Source organism: Periplaneta americana, chromosome 16 (genome assembly GCF_040183065.1).
Source record: "Periplaneta americana isolate PAMFEO1 chromosome 16, P.americana_PAMFEO1_priV1, whole genome shotgun sequence".
Lineage (NCBI taxonomy): Eukaryota > Metazoa > Arthropoda > Insecta > Blattodea > Blattidae > Periplaneta > Periplaneta americana.
Window position 1 is genome coordinate 174,166,239 of NC_091132.1, and position 21,189 is coordinate 174,187,427.

Genomic DNA, 21,189 nt, shown 5'->3' on the forward strand with positions numbered 1-21,189 from the left:
ACTATTCCTTAGATGGTATTTAAAAAATCGGAAAATGTTTAATCAAAATTGTTGAGAGTAACCTTCATTTTAAATGTTACGTCGGCTAGTTCAAAATACTTGAGTGAAATTTTTAAACTGTCATCTCCTTTCTCTCTCCTCTCTGCTCTTTGGGGGATAAAAAATCCTCAAAAGTTATCTGAATGTATCACATGAAGTTGAATTTTTTTACATTCCTTATACATTTTAGAAACAATTCTGAGACCTGAGATGAACAGTCTACATCAATTTTATAAAGGAGCCTTTGTTTTAAATTTAAGGGCTGAATGGCTGAGATTTAAGATGATTAGTCAGTCCGTTGATTATAGAATAGTTTTTTATATGTACAGTATATATATATATATATATGCGAAAATTACTGAGTTTCCCGTAACACATACTAGAGGCGCTGTTGTAGAAATTGATCTTGCTGCCACCTGTTAGAGGGAGGGGCGTTATTACATCTAGCAGCGCACCAAGTAGCGAAAAGAGTAATTACTCCATGCATTTAGCAGCGCACCTGGTGACGAAAATGTTTAACTGTGCAGAAAGTATTCCCTCCCACCCTCATCGATATTCAAAACTAACCCAATTTAAAATAAAACATTTACATTTTTATTCCTCACAGCAGCTTCTACTGAAAATTCTTACCGGAGCGAACAGGAAGATAAAAGAGACGATCTGTTTTACACTACCCAATTAAAATATAACCAGACATAGACAGAAAAAAATAAAGCAAAAGGTTAGATAATTGAGATTGTATTCTTTGGGTATTTATTGTACAGCGCAATTGAAAAGTCTGCAAGAACTACGTAGATAGTTCAATTTATTATATTAGTATTGCTTTACAATACATTCAACAACACAATTTTTACAACGTCCATAAACATCACTGTTTAACATGCACTGCTTATACACACACGTAGTATCACTTTATGTTCACTTATTAGCAAGTTTCTGTCTGCCATCTCGCTCCTCGAGCAACATCTCGAATGATTAAATAGAGAACTCTGGGTAATGTACCCAACAGGTAGTTCTAATGTTCACCACCTACGACGTTGGGCGCTGATCATCTTATTTCAGCTCCCCATTGCCAGATGGTGCTGACCGCAGTTTCGCATCCTATTATATATTTATCCATGTTTATACTTTTAGTAACGAGGAAAAGATTATGCAGCGGCAACTGGAATTATCTCGAAAACAGAGTGCCGGGGACTTCTCTTTCCATACGCATGCACACATATTGTATAGACTACTGCAGTTGTATTAAAGTGGTTATATGTGCATTGTTTTTGGAGATGACTGTCCAACCGAGTCCACTAGGATAATCAGGAATGTATGTTTACTCTTATGTCTCACCCATTCCCAGCTGCAGTTTGCTTGCAACCGACCTTGCAGCTAAGAGTAACTCGCTCTGGAGTTCTGATTAATAAAATCCATCTGCCTAAATCGATGGCGTAAATTATAGTTGCGTTGTCCGGCTCTGGGGCTGATCCCGCAAAGCCCCGAGGCTTGTTTCAAGGCCTAATAAGCATAACAACTTTTGGAATTCTGATACTCACGTTCAAAGATATCGGACCTAAGATTTTATGATCGTGCAAGCGAACTTTCTACATACGGGATACAGAACCAAAGATTTAAGAAGTTGACAAACTTTGAAATAGTTGCGCTATTTCTCAATAGTCGATTCTATTAATGGGACGGGTAAAAGTGTATTAGGGAGAATGTCAATGTAGGTTAAGTGTAAATTATTCTCATACTTGACATTATCAGCGGTTTCTCGCTATATTTAATGTTTTTATACAATCATTAGAGGGGGATGAAACTTTAAATTTTATAATGAGGGCATATTTATGTACTATTGGCGGCACTGACTGGTACCTTCTCCATCTATCCATAGAAATAATAACTAAAGAAGCGACACACTCGAAAAGTTATTGAACACTATCGATTAGAGATGGGTAAAAAATAACACAACAGTTATTTTGGAACTGTTCCGGTCTCGGAACTGTTGCAAAAATGAACAGTAGGTCGGAACCTCCTGTTCCGAAATAACAGTGTTCCGACTCTGAGCTGCTCACTTGCCCAGCTGTTGCGGGCTCGCAGTACCGCGTTGCACAGGGTATGTTCCGACTCTCTCGGAACTGTTGCAAAAATGAACAGTAGGTCGGGACCTCCTGTTCCGAAATAACAGTGTTCCGACTCCGAGCTGCTCACTTGCCCAGCTGTTGCGGGCTCGCAGTACCGCGTTGCACAAGGTATGTTCCGACTCCGAGATAACAGTCGGAACGTCGGAGCTTGTTCCGATGAACCGACAGCTGCAGTTACACTGTTCTCGTTGTTCTTTATGTTATACTTGGAACTTCGTTGGATGAAGTTGGTACTTGAAACTCTCACGTGGTTGGAGGGGGGCGCATGGAAATTGAAATCCTTGCGGTGGCGCGAACTTTAATATCAACATTTGTAAGACTGGCCAATCATCTGTAATGTTATAGTAAGTATTTAATAATCTGTAATATTCATTCCCGCTTTATGGTTTATTTCACCATTAGTTGACTAATTCTGTTTTATAAACATTCTACAAAGTCATAAAGTACGCATACTATTATTAATTCATTGATCAGCTGATTCTATACAAAGGTTAAAGTCGTAAATGGTAATGAGTGGTTTAGTTACAATGTCTGTATGTCGTTTGTTGAGGTTAAGTCTGACAAGCACAAGTTTTTGTGCTATCTTCTCTGTTATCAAAGAACGACAAAAATGTTGTAGCATTATTTGTTGGAAACTACCCATATAAGTACTGATTTGGAGAGCGAGGTTTAATGCGAAGTTTAAATTACACTTTGGTAAAGATGCGATTCCAACATTTTACTAACCCACTGCGGGGTTTCCAGGTTTCAGTACTGCCAATATATATGTTTTTTATTTATGAAATTGTAATATTTATTATTATTATTATTATTATTATTATTATTATTATTATTATTATAACTGCATTAAGAAAAGTAAAAATAAAAATTAATGATTTGTTTTTTTTATTATGTAATAGAGAGAAGAGAAATTACATACCATATGTTTTAAATGTTATGTTATTTTTTTTAGTTGGCTACCATGTCTTTATAACTTTATGTACGAAAACAAAGTGTTGTATTCTGTCCTTGTAGTCAACAGCTGTTTAATTACTAACATTAAGCTTTTGAGTTCTGTCCGCATGCACAGCAATTTTCCAAAATCGATTCGAATGTGCATTGCAGTGCCATCTATAGATAAGAATGTGTACTATGTCATGCCTATGAGTGCTCCAGTGTGAGCAGCATGGTAAAGAGGGAGGGTACTGTACCGTTCGTTTGAACGACTCAACGACTCCGACTCATCACCACTGGTGACTGTTATTTCGGAACTGTTATTTGGAACATAGTATTTTTTCGGAACCGGAACAGTCGGAACTGTTCCGGGAAAAGAACAACTTCGCCCATCACTACTATCGATTAGTGATGTCAGATACCTTTGAACGTAAGTGTACAAGTTTCAGTGGAAAAGTGTCTTTAAGAGTTTGGCGAGAAAAAAAAGTTGAATATCACTGCTATAGGATATAACTCGAAATAAAATAATGCCGTTTGGAAGTCCATTATCTATGCATGTCAGAAACGTGAGGATGCAAATTGGAGCTTGCTAAACTGATAAGGCTAATTTCTGTAAATATTTATTTTCCAACTAAATCTCTAATTATAAATGTTATTAATTTGAATTACAAGACTATGTTCCATTTTCGCCCTGATTTATTGGCATTATAGGCCAGTTAGAGCTCACTGTTGTAGAGTGTACTAACATTTCCACTGCATACTTGATGATATTCCACAGTAACTTCTATTCGCATTATATTGCAGGCCTTCCTGTTAAACATAATTTGAATGTCTGTAGATTGGTTTCTTTAAATTATTTTGCTTTGTTTTTGTAGTGTAGATTGATATAAATATACGTAAATTACCAACTAGAACAAATTGGTAAAACTGTTTGACGGGATCTTTATTACTTCGGAATTTTGTTGACAGTTTACGTAGTGTATTTTCTACGTGTCGGGTTAGGCACGGAAATTTACTGTTCAATACTCTTGATTTCCGTAACATTATATATGACGATTCCATAAGCTCAAGGTATGTATTGTGTGGTTTTGTAAATTGTAGATATGATAATATTTAGTTAGATGTCTGGTAAGGTTTAGCAAGATTAATTGAACCGATTTGTATCAACTAATTTATCGAGGATGTGTAACTGGAAGAAAATAACGAGTAACAAGGAATTTTGGGTTTGTTTTTATCAAACATAACTTGGTGTGCTGTGTGGAGCTTAAACAACTAGCTAAATTTAAGAAGGAGAATCATAAGCAATGATTTAGGCCCACTCGAGTTGGCAGTTGTAAGTTTCTTACGAACCATTCACTAGAGAAAATTGTTAAAAATATCTTGAAAATGCCTGGGTTTTATAGTATGAAGTAGTGGAAATTGGATGTGATAGTGGAAGAGCTGTATGCCCACTTAGCCCGTCCCAGATTCATATCTTATATACGAAATTCGTCGTGCGTGAATGAAAAACATAGCTTTATTTCCTGAATGGCACGTAATTTGTGGGTGAGGTTAACGAGGTTTTCAGTGTTGCCAACACCTCTCACATAATACTACACACTTAACCTAACTGGTCACATAATACATATCTAATCTAACCTAACCTAACCTGTCATATCTACGTCTTTAGTAAAATTCCTCACGTTTAGTATAATTTCGTTTGCAAAAGTTGCCCTCCTTGGTCGTATCGTGAGCCATCTAGTGGAAGAAATGGAACGTGATGGCGCGCGACTCTTGTCTCCATTTTTCATAATTATAGTCGCGTCGCTGCTATTTCCGGCGTGACTCCTCCTCTTTGCTTGCCACCTCCCTCTCCTTCGTAGCAGTAACCATAACGATTTACCCACCAAATACCAAGAATGTCGATGCTTTTGTGGCTGTAATCACTTTGTTTTAACAGGTCTGTCCCAACGGCTTACATTCTGCAATTCTCTGTCATCTCTTTCTGTTGTGATGGATGCAATCAAGGTTGAAACGGAGGTCGATCCGTTGGCTATACAAGCCAGTGGTGACACGGATACAGAAGAGAAGTCTTTAGCAGAGGTAAATTGAATGGCAGTACGATTTGTTTGCTATATGTAATATTTACAGCGAAATGCTTTGTAGTAGAAAGCTATACATCTACTAGATTGGGTCTATATTGTACAGAGTCAACGATACAAATGATGTCTAGATTTGTTTGACTTGTTTGCCGTCAATAATAACGTTTGATGTGTCTGAATTTTTTGTTCAAAATCCCCTCATTCAACTTTAATTGAAATTTTTTAAAACTGTGTGTGTGTTTGTGTGTATACAGGGTAGATGGCAAGCTCTGCACCAAACTTTAAGAGGTGATTCTACATGTTAAAATAGAAGAAAACTTATATCGCACTTTCCCTTCGGGGGGGGGGGGGAACTTTGTAGCGCTGTACTGTTGTTATGGCCCAAGAGAAATGGCTTATTCCTATACAATAAGCTAAACAGTGTATTTCTTAAAAATTTTTTGAAAAATTTAACTGTTCAGCCGTGAATTTAAATTCACTGATACACTTTTACCACAGTCTAGTATATATAGTCACGAAGCTTGAATTTATGAGGAACGATAGACTGTGCAGGTACTATTTCGCATTGTCTGTAATGAGGCGATAGTAGCGATCCTAGTGGTTAGCAACTATCTATGGATGGATAATTTATTACATATTGAGCTTCGTGACTGTATATACTAGACTGTGCATTTACTATGTCATACTACTTTTGACCAATAAAATGGTACGAAAGGACGTCTTTCAACCAATCATGGCTGCTTAACGCACAATTTTATCGCTTCCCTGGCATTTCTTTCTTGTTATCACTACTCTAGCATTTCTTTCTTTGTTTGCCAACATTTCAAACTGCAAATTCTTTACGGTACTATAAAATATGCTTTGTGATCATCATTTGTTTCCTGCATAGATAGTCGACTGAAAATGGCGGCTCCGTTAAACATTTTGGTGAAGGTAACGTTCAATCAATCTTCTTAATGTATCCAGCTGTTCGCTGACAACTAAAGTCCTCTATAGTCCACTGTAGTCTATTCAGTTGTTGTTTTTCACGAGAAATGAGGGTTATTTTGATTGGTGTTCATTATAGATGCCTGTTGCTAGTAGCTAGAGTTGGGGTGTAACGTTAGTGAAATAGAATTTTAGTGAGTCAATATCTATTTTATTGTATTAGAGTACTTTATTTCTTATAATCTCTATATATTTTCTTCTAATAGTGTAATATTCAATTAAATCCCACTCGAGTTTTGATTTTCTCTAGATAAATCAAAAACTCTAGTGAGATTACTGTTGAATAATAGCGAAAATCATTGAAATAAATCTTGCAAGGCAACACACATCTTGTGTTACTGAGTACAGCAGAGAGGGAAGGGAAGGGAAGGTAAGGAGTGCGGGTCGCGCTTGCTTAGAGTTATTGCCGAATGCTTCATAGAAACATAGCTATTTATTCTAAAATGGTGAATGTTAGAGAAAAAACTTACTTAGATTTTTTAAATCTCTTCTCATGATCTTTTACCAGCTTCATTTTGGTGCAGAGGTTACATCCATCCTCTACACAGTGGGTGATTCATCTTCCAATTGTTGACTGGCAATAGTATTACACTGCTTTTTCTTATTGAATATCATAGTCTAAAGTGCACATTTCAGTAATAATATATATTGCTTTCAACAATTGGAAATTAGCCGCCATGGTGGTCTAGCAACTAATTCTTTAAAATACTCTGTGATATGTGTGGAATGCATAGCATGACATTTTGTGGGTATTTGTGCCCTTATCGCATGTTGAGTCGCCATTTTTAAACTTCCTGCATTATGGATTTTAAAATCACTCGCCCACTTTTATCGGTTTCCAGTAACTTAATTTTTTTTGCTACATTGCTAGACAAAAATGGATATAATTTCTGAACTATTAAAGATACATGCATGAAATTTAGAACACACATTTTTTAGACTATTAGGAAACTTTTCTGTGTAACAGAATTTTTTTAATTGATTTCATTTTAAAAATACGTCCTTTTGTATGCAAGAAAGGAAATCAGAAAATTGTTATTAAATTTTAATTGTTTATTTTACAAACGTAGGGACTAATATCAAAATTCCGTTACAGACAGTTTGTAGATCATGCTTTTGCAAATACATTGCAAAAAACCGTTTGAATCTATCTTTAAAAACGGTTTAGATATATTGGTTTTAGTACAATATTGAATTGGGTATATTTTTTTTCAAATTTGGGACCCCAAATATATTTTTTTTTTCCAAAATATTTATATTTGGTTGATTTGCTACAGCTATGAGTTCTGTACATACAAAAAATTAAAATTTTACACCAAATAGGAAAAAAGTTTTAAAAAATACCATCCTCTCCCCTTAATTGTTCAATTTTTCAGTTACCTGTCACCATATCATAATCTCTTCACACGCGCGCAAAATAGCCGCATACTAGCCATACCAACGCATAAGACATCATCGTATTCATCATCATACACAATCTCGCTCTCGCACTTGTGGAATACCCTACCCAGTGACATCAGAGACTGTCGGAATTTAGTAGCGTTCAAAAGCAAGCTTATTAATCATTTTCTTACTGCGTAGAGTACGTTTAAGTTTTACTTAATCAATAAAAGAAATGCTTCTCTCTTCTTAACTTTTACAATAAACTGTCTAGCTTTTATTAATCAGTTAATCTTTTAGTGCTTTGATTTTTATTGTATTTGTAAATTTAATATTAATTATAATTGTAATTGTATTCTTAATACTGTAGTTGTAATCCCCTGGTAGAGGGGAAAAGAAGGCCTGATGGCCTTATCTCTACCAGGTTAAATAAATAAATAAATAATTTTATTCACTAATACAAATTTTGTAGGCTACAACTACGAGGGTCATACTGAAAGTCATGAGCAATCCATTGTTTTAATTTTTATTTTTTAGACAAACCAGGTACATCATCTTAATCTACAGACTTTTCTGTCACTTTTCAACATAGTCTCCATTTCTTTGCACACATTTTTCCCGCCATTCTGTAAGTTTGAAAATTCCCTTGCTGTAGAAGTCCGTTTCATCTTCTGAAGACACTGATGCACTGCTTTCTGGATGTCCTCCAGCATCTCGTAGCGTTGGCCTCACAGCTGCTCCTTTACAGAACCGAAAAGATTGTAGTCGGAGGGTACCAAGTCGGGACTGTAGGCAGATTGTGGAAGAGTTTCCAATCCAAATGTTCTGATTTTCTCCACGGTGACACGATCAGTGTGCGGCCACGCGTTGTCATGTTGCAGGATGATCTTCTTTCCAGAGCGTTTCTCGCGCAATGCACGACGGAACTTCTAAACTGTCTGAATATAGCAGACAGCATTTATGGTCTGTCCAGGTTCAAGAAATTCATGCAAAATACATCTCGGACCTCTTCAACTCTTTCTTTGTTGCGTTCTGTGGAGGCAGTTCTATGGCGACTGCTACGAGGCTCATCTTGGATGCTCGTGTTCCCATCTTCGAAATGTTTCACCATCTCCTAACACTGCTGGCGCCCATGCACACATCTCCGTATGCACGCTGAAGTCTGAGGTGAATTTCAGCAGCAGATTTTTCTTCTTTAACAAGGAATTTAATGACAGCACGCTACCGAAATGAACCATCGTTGTCTACAATTTTGCAAATACTGCCTGTGGTCACATGATAGAAGTTAATGACGTCACAATAGGCAGGGTTTGGAATTGAACGGGTTACATCAGCTTCTTGTCTATGCGGATGACGTGAATATGTTAGGAGAAAATCCACAAACGATTAGGGAAAACACGGGAATTTTACTGGAAGCAAGTAAAGCGATCGGTTTGGAAGTAAATCCCGAAAAGACAAATTATATGATTATGGCTCGTGACCAGAATATTGTACGAAATGGAAATATAAAAATTGGAGATTTATCTTTCGAAGGGGTGGAAAAATTCAAATATCTGGGAGCAACAGTAACAAATATAAATGACACTCGGGAGGAAATTAAACGCAGAATAAATATGGGAAATGCGTGTTATTATTCGGTTGAGAAGCTTTTATCATCTAGTCTGCAGTCAAAAAATCTGAAAGTTAGAATATATAAAACAGTTATATTACCGGTTGTTCTGTATGGTTGTGAAACTTGGGACTCTCACTCTGAGAGAGGAACATAGGTTAAGGGTGTTTGAGAATAAGGTGCTTAGGAAAATATTTGGGGCTAAGCAGGATGAAGTTACAGGAGAATGGAGAAAGTTACACAACACAGAACTGCACGCATTGTATTCTTCGCCTGACATAATTAGGAACATTAAATCCAGACGTTTGAGATGGGCAGGGCATGTAGCACGTATGGGCGAATCCAGAAATGCATATAGAGTGTTAGTTGGGAGACCGGAGGGAAAAAGACCTTTGGGGAGGCCGAGACGTAGATGGGAGGATAATATTAAAATGGATTTGAGGGAGGTGGGTTATGATGATAGAGACTGGATTAATCTTGCTCAGGATAGGGAACGATGGCGGGCTTATGTGAGGGCGGCAATGAACCTTCAGGTTCCGTAAAAGCCATTTGTAAGTAAGTAAGTAAGTGTTGCTCAATACTTTTTAGTACGACCCTCTGTAGGTTAGAATATCAGGTGGTGGGACAGCTATATTTTCAAAACATCGCTAGCCAGTCAATGTCGACTATGCCCTACTTCAAGCGGTACTCCCTGCTAAAGGAAAGCATTTTCCATAGCTCGACAAACGCATTATGTTGGGCAGTCTCGTGATCCAGGTAACACAGGGTTTTCTGGAAGAGCTCCGGTGACATCCCAACAAATTATCACATCTTATTGCATGTAACATAGATCATCCTCCAATGGTGCACCCAGGGTAACGATTCTGTCATCAAATTGATCTACATCTACACAACTGGCTCCATATGAGTGAATAACGGACAGTCAACTAACAGACGTTAGTAAAAACAAAAATGGCCAGTTTGTCCAAGTAAGGTTTAATTTTGCTTAACGAATGTTAAATTAATAGTCTGTTTATTTTTAACGCTTTGTTAATGTATTTTCCATTTGTTCAACATAATTTTGTTTAAGATAACCAACACTTAACTATAACGTCTGTTAGCACTATTTTAACCACTCAACAGCAGTTGGTAATGATTCTACACATGTAAGACAATTTTTGATTGGCTAAAATTAATCTTTAAATTCTATATTATAGAGTGAGTCATGAAGCTTGCATAAAATGACAACCTGTTATAGTAGGCCGCGCTCCATAAACAAACAGTAGACAAATGAAAGTTGTAGGTGACATGCTGAATAATAATTACAAAGTAAGGTTATATTTCCTCATTGCTATTATGGATACGAAATACGAAAGAAATAAAATAACACTGATGTATTTAAACAGTCCAAAGTATTTTTTAAATGTTATATTACCAGTCATATGCTAAACATTCCCTACAGAGAGACACAAAATATTAATTTCGCAACTTCTGTTCGAACAGCTGTGGAGACATCGGCTATATTTAACTAACTGTTAAACGAGTTAACTACATTTAAAATTAACAAACTGTTAACAATCTGTTAAACCAAACTGCTGTTGAAAACATACTTACTTACTTACAAATGGCTTTTAAGGAACCCGAAGGTTCATTGCCGCCCTCACATAAGCCCGCCATCGGTCCCTATCCTGTGCAAGATTAATCCAGTCTCTACCATCATATCCCATCTCCCTCAAATCCATTTTAATATTATCCTCCCATCTACGTCTCGGCCTCCCTAAAGGTCTTCTTCCCTCCGGTCTCCCAACTAACACTCTATATGCATTTCTGGATTCGCCCATACGTACTACATGCCCTGCCCATCTCAAACGTCTGGATTTAATGTTCCTAATTATGTCAGGTGAAGAATACAATGCGTGCAGTTCTGTGTTGTGTAACTTTCTCCAATCTCCTGTAACTTCATCCCGCTTAGCCCCAAATATTTTCCTAAGCACCTTATTCTCAAACACCCTTAACCTATGTTCCTCTCTCAGAGTGAGAGTCCAAGTTTCACAACCATACAGAACAACCGGTAATATAACTGTTTTATAAATTCTAACTTTCAGATTTTTGGATGGTTGAAAACATAGTTTTATTAATTAACAAACTGTTTAGAGTTTAACAGTCGTTAAATTTTCTAAAATACTTGGAAAAACCGGCCATAACAGTTGAAAACAATCGAGCCTATTTTTAGAAGCTTGATCACCCGCTGTGTGTACGAGTATATGGAGAGAAAACGAGAGAGAGATATTCTTATCTACTGATTATGTATCACATGCACGTGTAGCTGTTAAAACCGTAATTATTTCTTACTTGTACTGCAAGGAGAGGCCAAACATTTTAAATAAATTCCAGCACTGCAAATAAAAATTGCTTATTTATCTTATTTCTGTGTTCTCAAGGATTTGGATTTATTGAATCTGCAGCTGACTCAGGTTAAGAGAGAATGTCACGACCAGATATCGGAGATCAACTGTGGAGAAACTCCAGTGACAATTATTTCTCCTGAAGTTGTGTGTAAAGTCGAGGTGAGTGAAGATTGTAGTTGTGTTCACAGGCACCATGTCTGTACAACTCTTTTCTTTGTGCTTAATATATATCAATCAGCTCAGTTTCTCGATCATGAATTATTTATTTATTTATTATTATTATTTATTACTTATTATTATTGCCATGATCTCATGGTTAACATTCGGCAGGTCTTTGAAATTTAACTGTATTATTGTTTTCAATTTCTTGTGTCGCCGCTCCAATCACTCGCCTCAATTTCAATATTGATATTGATATATTTATTTCTACAACTCTTATTTGGTAATGGGTCGCCACCACATCTCTGTATTCGTGCTCCCCATTACCTTCTAATTACAATAAACGTGTGCAGTCATCTTGTTTTACCTTTAATACATGCTCTCAATTTCCTTTCTAACCTCTCCCCTTAAAATTTTCTCTTCTTTCTAATGAACACCTCACCACTTTTATTGTTTACTTATATTTGAAGTACTTCCTATCGTCTAAAATTTCCCTAATTTTGAACTAACTTTTACTAACACTATTTAATCATAATCATTCACTTTCATCACTAATTTACAATCAGTTCTACCTCTCCTCACTTCTGTCATCACTCTTATCCCCTATTTCTCCATTAAACACTGAATCACATGTTTATTTTGTTAAACTGTTCCCTTTCACCCCGATAAATTTTCCGTTTGCCACTATTTTTGTAAGTCAACTCAACCTTCATTTGTAAACTTACATTAAAATACTTGCTGTCTTCCCATCATTTCAATTTCTCTGATTGTACGCTAACTTAGTCGACACTCCAATATTAGTAACATTTCACTACTAATTACTATTAACAAACACTTCTAATTTTCTCTAGTCACTTCCTTTATCAACTCTTGTTTCTCTGGACACTAATTCACTTATTCGCTTATACATTCTCTCTCCGATTGTTTTGCTAGTTACTCTTACTCCTTGAACCTCACTTTATTGTTTCTATATCTTTTGCCACTCTTTTATCACTCCATCCCCCTTAAGCACCAACTTCGTAGGCTGTAGTTCTGCGGTTCCTTATTTCCTTCCTTTCCCTCACAAGTAGATGGACTACCCAAATCTTCTTTACTTCCCCTCTTTGTCGGCTCCGGACGTCTTGCTTGTTTCTTCTTAACCACCTTCTTGACCTGTTTTCTATGACCTACTCTTCCCGCTGTCAGCTGATTCGTCATCTTATCCCTTCCGCCATTGCCAGCAGTCTTCAGTGACTGTTGCTTGCCTGGTGACGAAGGACTTATTTGCGACCACACGTCTCTCCTTTCACTGACGTCATACGTGTCTGCTTCCATTCTTCCTGAACTTGCTGTTTCAGACATTCCTTGTGTGGTTACTGCCCTCGCTTCGGATTGTCCTGTCAATTTCAATATTGCAAACAATAAGCTGCTTCTATTACAAAAATGACACCTACTTGTCTAATTCACGTGGACTAAAACCGAGGTTGCAATGTCTTGTGCTGAGGACGAACATTAAGGTATGTGATTAAAAATTATTATTAAAGAGTTTTTAATAAGAGTTAAGAATCTCAACATACTCGTATATATAATAATAATAATAATAATAATAATAATAATAATAATAATAGCCATTTAACAATATAACAAACTAGTGCTTATTCTTATCGAGGAAGTAGACGTGACAACGTGACGCTTAGAGTGGAACCTACAGAGCAACAATCGGTTGGCAAAATTATGTTTTAAATGCACACCGCACGTTATTGTATGATGCCGACATGTTAACTATGAGGCCACGGTGATAATACAACTCTTTGCTGTTTGCTTAACATATTAATCAGGTCAGTTTCTCGATTATGAATTATTTATTTATTTACTTACTTATTTGTTTATTTGTTGTTTGTTTTTTATTAGTTTATTTGTTTATGTATTTATTTACTTAGTACTGACTTGGTTACTTATTTACTTATTGATTCATTCATTCATTCCAATATCTCCTAGATTTGAACTGTAATTTCATGGTTTTATTTTCTAATCTGTGCCTTTCTATAATTTTTTTAAAATTTGTAGCGAGTTTAAATTTAAATTTCTTTCAGTGCTGCCATCTGTTGTTTCGGTCAGCAATTATCAATTACGCATTTCCTGACCCAATTACAGCAGTTTATGACCCTGGAATGTTTCTGCGAACACACTGTACAGAAGAGTTTTACAGTCTACTAATACAACACTAAGGTTTAGTGTCGATACTTAATACAATACAGAAATATTCATGAAGCGTTGTAAAATATCATAAATTCTCCTACATAATAGTTGGCTTCAGAAATTAGGTAGTACTTTAATTTGGCCCTAAATAATCTTATGTTTTGAGCTTGATTTTTTATATCCATAGGGAGGCTATTAAAATAGTTTACTGCCTTACAACGCACTCCTTTTTGATAGCACGATAGACTTGCCGATGGAGTATGCAAGTAATTATTTTTGACGTGTATTAGGCTATGAACTGTTGAATTAGTTGGAAAGTTTTCACGATTACATACGAGAATGTTTATTATTGAAAAAATATACTGACAAGCCATGGGCATTATTTGTGTGTGTTTTTTTTTTAAATGATACTACACGATTCCCTAGATTTGGCACCTATTGTTATTCTAATTACTCTTTTTTGTAGTAGCAATATACTGTTACTATCTGTACAATTTCGCCCAGAATATTATTCCAAAACTCATTACCGAATGGAAGTATGCAAAGTATATTGTTTTTAAGGTATTGATGTTTACTATTGTTTGCATAGATCTAATAGCAAAACATGCTGAATTTAGTTTGCGGGTAATTTCTTTAAATTAATTTTTCCAATTGTTATTGATTTATAAGCCAAGGAATTTGGTTATTGTTGTTTCTATTAGGAATTATTGCACTTGAATATATATAGTTTTTCTATGTTTATATTTTATTGACTCTCCACTTTTAGAACCCGTGGTTTGGTTTGGACACAGCAAAAGAAGAGGTAAAGCTCGAAGTAACGGCAGAGGAGAATGAAGTTTCTGCTGACAGGTGAGTCTAGTGTGCGAATCTTCACTTTAACTTCCTCTCTTTGCTTCATGAAATGGTTACATGTTACATAAATTTGTAATGTTGTTGTTTTCTAATGCCAGGCATTTGACAATAAAGTCATTTGACCTCTTGTACTCCAATATTTTTCAAAGATATTATCATGGCCAGCCACTGAAGCACAGATTTTGAGGTGTTCCGAATCCATTTCTTGGTTTGAGTTGCACAACGGGCAGTTAGGGGACTGATATATTCCAATTCTATGCAGGTGTTTGGCCAAACAGTCATGGCCTGTTGCCAATCTAAATGCAGCTACAGACGATTTTCGTGGTAGATCGAGAATTAACTGTGGATTATGATGCAGAGAGTTCCATTTTTTCCCTTGGGATTGTGTTATCAAATTTTGTTTGTTGAAGTCTAAGTATGTAGATTTAATAAATCTCTTCACAGAGTAATACGTAGATTTAGTAACAGGTCTGTAAGTAGCAGTGCTGCCCTTCTTTGCTAAAGCATCCGCATTCTCGTTTTCCAGGATTCCACAATGGGATGGTATCCATTGGAATACAATTCTTTTATCGAGTGATATTAATTGAGAGAGCATTTTAGTTATTTCTGCTGTTTGAGGTGAAGGTGTGTGTTTAGAGACTATTGATAGAATAGCTGCTTTGGAGTCTGACAATATAACTGCATTCTTAAATTTATTGATGTGGCATAGAGGATTCCTGAGATTTTCCCTTATTGTGAATTTTTAATGTATGAAATGACTTTTTTCCATCCCATGAATAGAAGTGATTGTTGTTTATGTGACTGGTTCAGCATAATTTGGTGCCAAAATGGCAGTTACTTACGGCTTTAAGAGAACCCGTAGCTTCATTGCCGCCCTCAGTCCCTATCCTGAGCAAGATTAATCCAGTCTTTACCATCATATCCCACCTCACACAAATCCATTTTAATGTTATGTCTAAGCAACTACACTGAACATTCGGGTGATGTTCTGAAATGGGGATTTTGTCGAAAGTTATTTGATGAAAACTTAATTTTTGTGTGTTTTATGTGAGTATTTGAAAATATATATTTACATTTAGAATTTGAAAATATATCTTTATATGTGAAATAAACTTTAAAATATACGTTAAAGGTGACCCTGTCCGAAACTTAAAAAACAGTTACGAATTTCTATTACAGCGCAAATAAAGTATTTATTTACCTAAGAATTCTAGCCCTAGTTTTTAATTATCGAGCCGCAAAGAGTATATTTTACGCAGTTTTCATTTTTAAGTTTTGTGAGAATAAAACCAAATTCGTCATACTTGCAGTGCTAAGGTTTTCTCGTATGACGCGCCGTCTTCAACTTTCGTTTTTTAATACAGGTTCTTCCTGATTTTAAAACCACTGATTATAAACTTACTGAACGCTTTGGAACTGTGCTGTGGAACTGAAGTTGATTAGGTCATTCCATCCTTTTAAAATTTCTAGACTATCAGATCATATTATGTTCACAGTCTAGTATATACAGTCACGACGCTCAATAAGTAGGGAATATGCATCCATAGATAGTTGCTAACCACTAGGATCGCTACTATCACCTCATGACAAACAATGCGAAATAGTACCGGCACAGTCTATTGTTCCTAGTACCCTCAACAACTCAAGCTTCGTGACTATATACTAGACTGTGGTATGAACAATCTAGAAGTATGTAGTAAATGTCAAAGATGCCACCTGTGGCAAATATCAGCAGAAAATTCTAAAAAAGACAGCAAATTTTGTGTTTTCTCTTTTAATATTGACTTCTGTTAGTAGGAGCTTTTTAGTTAGTGCATGAAGTCAGGATTAAGCATAAAGACAATCTCTAATATCACAATTGTATAAGAGGTTCGGCAAAAATATGAAAACAAAAGATGTCTGTGGTAGCCATGGGAAAAACAATGAAAAATTGATGAAACCTGTTGATTGCCTTTGATGACTAATAAACTCCGTATCTTTATCATGGGTGTTGCAGGTAGCTGTCGTTTGTAGTGTCCTTATCTATTTTTATTTCATACTATCTTTTCTCATTTTACTGTCCATTTTGCTTTTATACTCACGCAAATTTATATTCCATAGTATCTTTTCTCATTTTACTAACCAGTTTGATTTTATACTCACGCAAATTTATATTCCATAGTATCTTTTCTCATTTTACTAACCAGTTTGATATTATACTCACGCAAATTTATATTCCATAATATCTTTTCTCATTTTACTAACCAGTTTGATTTTATACTCACGCAAATTTATATTCCATAGTATCTTTTCTCATTTTACTAACCAGTTTGATTTTATACTCACTCAAATTTATATTCCATAGTATCTTTTCTCATTTTACTAACCAGTTTGATTTTATACTCACGCAAATTTATATTCCATAGTATCTTTTCTCATTTTACTACCCATTTTGCTTTTATACTCACGCAAATTTATATTCCATAGTATCTTTTCTCATTTTACTATCCATTTTGCTTTTATACTCACACAAATTTATATTTCTTACTGTTTTTTCTCATTTTACTACCCATTTTGCTTTTATACTCACGCAAATTTATATTCCATAGTATCTTTTCTCATTTTACTGTCCATGTTGCTTTTATACTCACGCAAATTTTTATTCCATAGTATCTTTTCTCATTTTACTATCCATTTTGCTTTTATACTCACGCAAATTTATATTCCATAGTATCTTTTCTCATTTTACTATCCATTTTGCTTTTATGCCTACGCAAATTTATATTCCGTAGTATCTTTTCTCATTTTACTAACCAGTTTGATTTTATACTGACGCAAATTTATATTCCATAGTATCTTTTCTCATTTTACTGTCCATTTTGCTTTTATACTCACGCAAATTTTTATTCCATAGTATCTTTTCTCATTTTACTACCCATTTTGCTTTTATACTCACGCAAATTTTTATTACATAGTATCTTTTCTCATTTTACTACCCATTTTGCTTTTATACTCACGCAAATTTATATTCCATAGTATCTTTTCTCATTTTACTGTCCATTTTGCTTTTATACTCACGCAAATTTATATTCCATAGTATCTTTTCTCATTTTACTGTCCATTTTGCTTTTATACTCACGCAAATTTATATTCCATAGTATCTTTTCTCATTTTACTATCCATTTTGCTATTATACTCACGCAAATTTATATTCCATAGTATCTTTTCTGATTTTACTATCCATTTTGCTTTTATACTCACGCAAATTTTTATTCCATAGTATCTTTTCTCATTTTACTATCCATTTTGCTTTTATACTCATGCAAATTTATATTCCATAGTATCTTTTCTCATTTTACTATCCATTTTGCTTTTATGCCTACGCAAATTTATATTCCATAGTATCTTTTCTGATTTTACTATCCATTTTGCTTTTATACTCACGCAAATTTTTATTCCATAGTATCTTTTCTCATTTTACTACCCATTTTGCTTTTATACTCACGCAAATTTATATTCCATAGTATCTTTTCTCATTTTACTATCCATTTTGCTTTTATACTCACACAAATTTATATTTCTTACTGTTTTTTCTCATTTTACTACCCATTTTGCTTTTATACTCACGCAAATTTATATTCCATAGTATCTTTTCTCATTTTACTGTCCATGTTGCTTTTATACTCACGCAAATTTTTATTCCATAGTATCTTTTCTCATTTTACTATCCATTTTGCTTTTATACTCACGCAAATTTATATTCCATAGTATCTTTTCTCATTTTACTAACCAGTTTGATTTTATACTCACGCAAATTTATATTCCATAGTATCTTTTCTCATTTTACTAACCAGTTTGATTTTATACTGACGCAAATTTATATTCCATAGTATCTTTTCTCATTTTACTGTCCATTTTGCTTTTATACTCACGCAAATTTTTATTCCATAGTATCTTTTCTCATTTTACTACCCATTTTGCTTTTATACTCACGCAAATTTTTATTCCATAGTATCTTTTCTCATTTTACTACCCATTTTGCTTTTATACTCACGCAAATTTATATTCCATAGTATCTTTTCTCATTTTACTGTCCATTTTGCTTTTATACTCACGCAAATTTATATTCCATAGTATCTTTTCTGATTTTACTATCCATTTTGCTTTTATACTCACGCAAATTTTTATTCCATAGTATCTTTTCTCATTTTACTATCCATTTTGCTTTTATACTCATGCAAATTTATATTCCATAGTATCTTTTCTCATTTTACTATCCATTTTGCTTTTATGCCTACGCAAATTTATATTCCATAGTATCTTTTCTGATTTTACTATCCATTTTGCTTTTATACTCACGCAAATTTTTATTCCATAGTATCTTTTCTCATTTTACTACCCATTTTGCTTTTATACTCACGCAAATTTATATTCCATAGTATCTTTTCTCATTTTACTATCCATTTTGCTTTTATACTCACACAAATTTATATTTCTTACTGTTTTTTCTCATTTTACTACCCATTTTGCTTTTATACTCACGCAAATTTATATTCCATAGTATCTTTTCTCATTTTACTACCCATTTTGCTTTTATACTCACGCAAATTTTTATTCCATAGTATCTTTTCTCATTTTACTACCCATTTTGCTTTTATACTCACGCAAATTTATATTCCATAGTATCTTTTCTCATTTTACTGTCCATTTTGCTTTTATACTCAAGCAAATTTTTATTCCATAGTATCTTTTCTCATTTTGCTATCCATTTTGCTTTTATACTCACGCAAATTTATATTCCATAGTATCTTTTCTCATTTTACTATCCATTTTGCTTTCATACTCACGTAAATTTATATTTCTTACTGTCTTTTCTCGTTTTACTATCCATTTTACTTTTATGCTTACGCAAATTTATATTCCATACTATATTTTCTCATTTTACTATCCATTTTGCTTTTATACTCACGTAAATTTATATTTCTTACTATCTTTTCTCGTTTTACTATCCATTTTACTTTTATACTCACGCAAATTTATATTTCTTACTTCCTTTTCTCATTTTATTGTCCATTTGCTTTTATACTCCGGGAAATTTATGTACTATCTATTTTTCTTTAATGCTTACGCAAATTTATATTTCGTACTATGTTTTCTTATTTTACTATCCATTTTGGTTTTATGCTTTCGCAAATTTATATTTCATAACACCGTTTCTCATTTTACGATCCATTTTCCTGTTATACTCAAGCAAATTTTTTATTTCATACGATATCTTCTCATTTTACTATCCATTTTGCTTTTATATTTACACAAATTTATATTTAATCCTTTTGCTGTTATACTTACTCTAATTTAAACTTTTTCCTTTATGTAAATAATTTCTTCTTACTATAGATTTATTTATACGTCTACATGCCACTTTGTATTTTACATCTAAAAATGACATAAGTTCGATATTACAGTATTCATTGCCTTGCAATTATTATTCTAAATATTTAAAGAAATTTCAATTTTTCTGTTAGTGTGTAATTTATGTTCATGTTGCTAGGGAATTGCCTTTCTGTGAAATTATTTTCATGTGAATTTGTAATGATACAGACAATTATCCTGTATGCCTATCTGTAATTCCACATTTCATAGTCGTCGTTATTTCCTGAAACATGTTTCTTTATTTCATACTATACTCATTTCACTAGCTGTACTTTACGGTCTTATAAAATAGCCGGTAAACGGAATATTCACGAAAGGAACCCCACTATCACCTACATACGAATACACGTGGGAAACTTAATTAGCATCTTTAGCCGTAAACATCTCAACTCATCTGTAAAACCTTACTTTCAATCGTTGTACCATAAATAACTATTCTATGATGCGTTCCAGTCTAACATGACTAAACCTTCGTTGTCTGCATCCAGCCAAGTTTCCGTTACTGAATCATTATAATTTTTATGCTCGACCATGCCGAAATGTAGTAATTATACACCTGGTAGTAGCCCTTTAATGCACCTCATTAAAGTACACCTATTCATTATAATTCAGTTGTTTAGCCAATGGAAAATCACCTTTGCACTGATTGTACCATTATAAAACCGCAAGTATCGATTATTCTCGGATATGCAATCGAAAGACAATTAGCGAAAAGTCACGGAGGCTGGAAATCCAATACTGTCGCAGAAGGTTATGTTCTGTTACTACAGGGACATCACTTTATTTTTAGCAGCATTTTTAACATTAACCTGGCTATACTCGGAAACACTGTTTCCCCCTTCCATTACAGGAGTTTGATGTTACTAGTGCAATATGTAAACAAATCATTTTCCTAGGTATAGGAGGAGAGAAAAGTAGTGTATCCATTTATGTTGTAGGGAAATACGATATTACGATTTTCAGTTTGCTCATCACTTTTACGGAATTTATCAAAATGCAGTAGAGTAGTAACTTTTTTTTTTCAAAAACTCAAATTTTCAGGC

At 34.4% G+C, this 21,189-nt stretch overlaps 1 protein-coding gene across 5 annotated transcripts in view; it reads left to right on the forward strand.

The window, feature by feature from the left end:
• Window positions 1-21,189, forward strand: part of LOC138691979 (zinc finger protein 45-like) — a 46,907-nt gene that overhangs the window by 12,845 nt on the left and 12,873 nt on the right. For 2 of the 5 annotated variants that reach the window (XM_069814684.1, XM_069814680.1), the window contains exons 2-5: window positions 5,041-5,183; window positions 11,579-11,704; window positions 13,042-13,200; window positions 14,649-14,731. In XM_069814684.1, the coding sequence (XP_069670785.1) occupies window positions 5,041-5,183; window positions 11,579-11,704; window positions 13,042-13,200; window positions 14,649-14,731 (511 nt within the window). Of the gene's footprint in view, window positions 1-3,889; window positions 4,173-5,040; window positions 5,184-11,578; window positions 11,705-13,041; window positions 13,201-14,648; window positions 14,732-21,189 lie in introns of those variants that run through there. The other 3 variants (XM_069814685.1, XM_069814682.1, XM_069814681.1) reach the window with 2 other exon arrangements.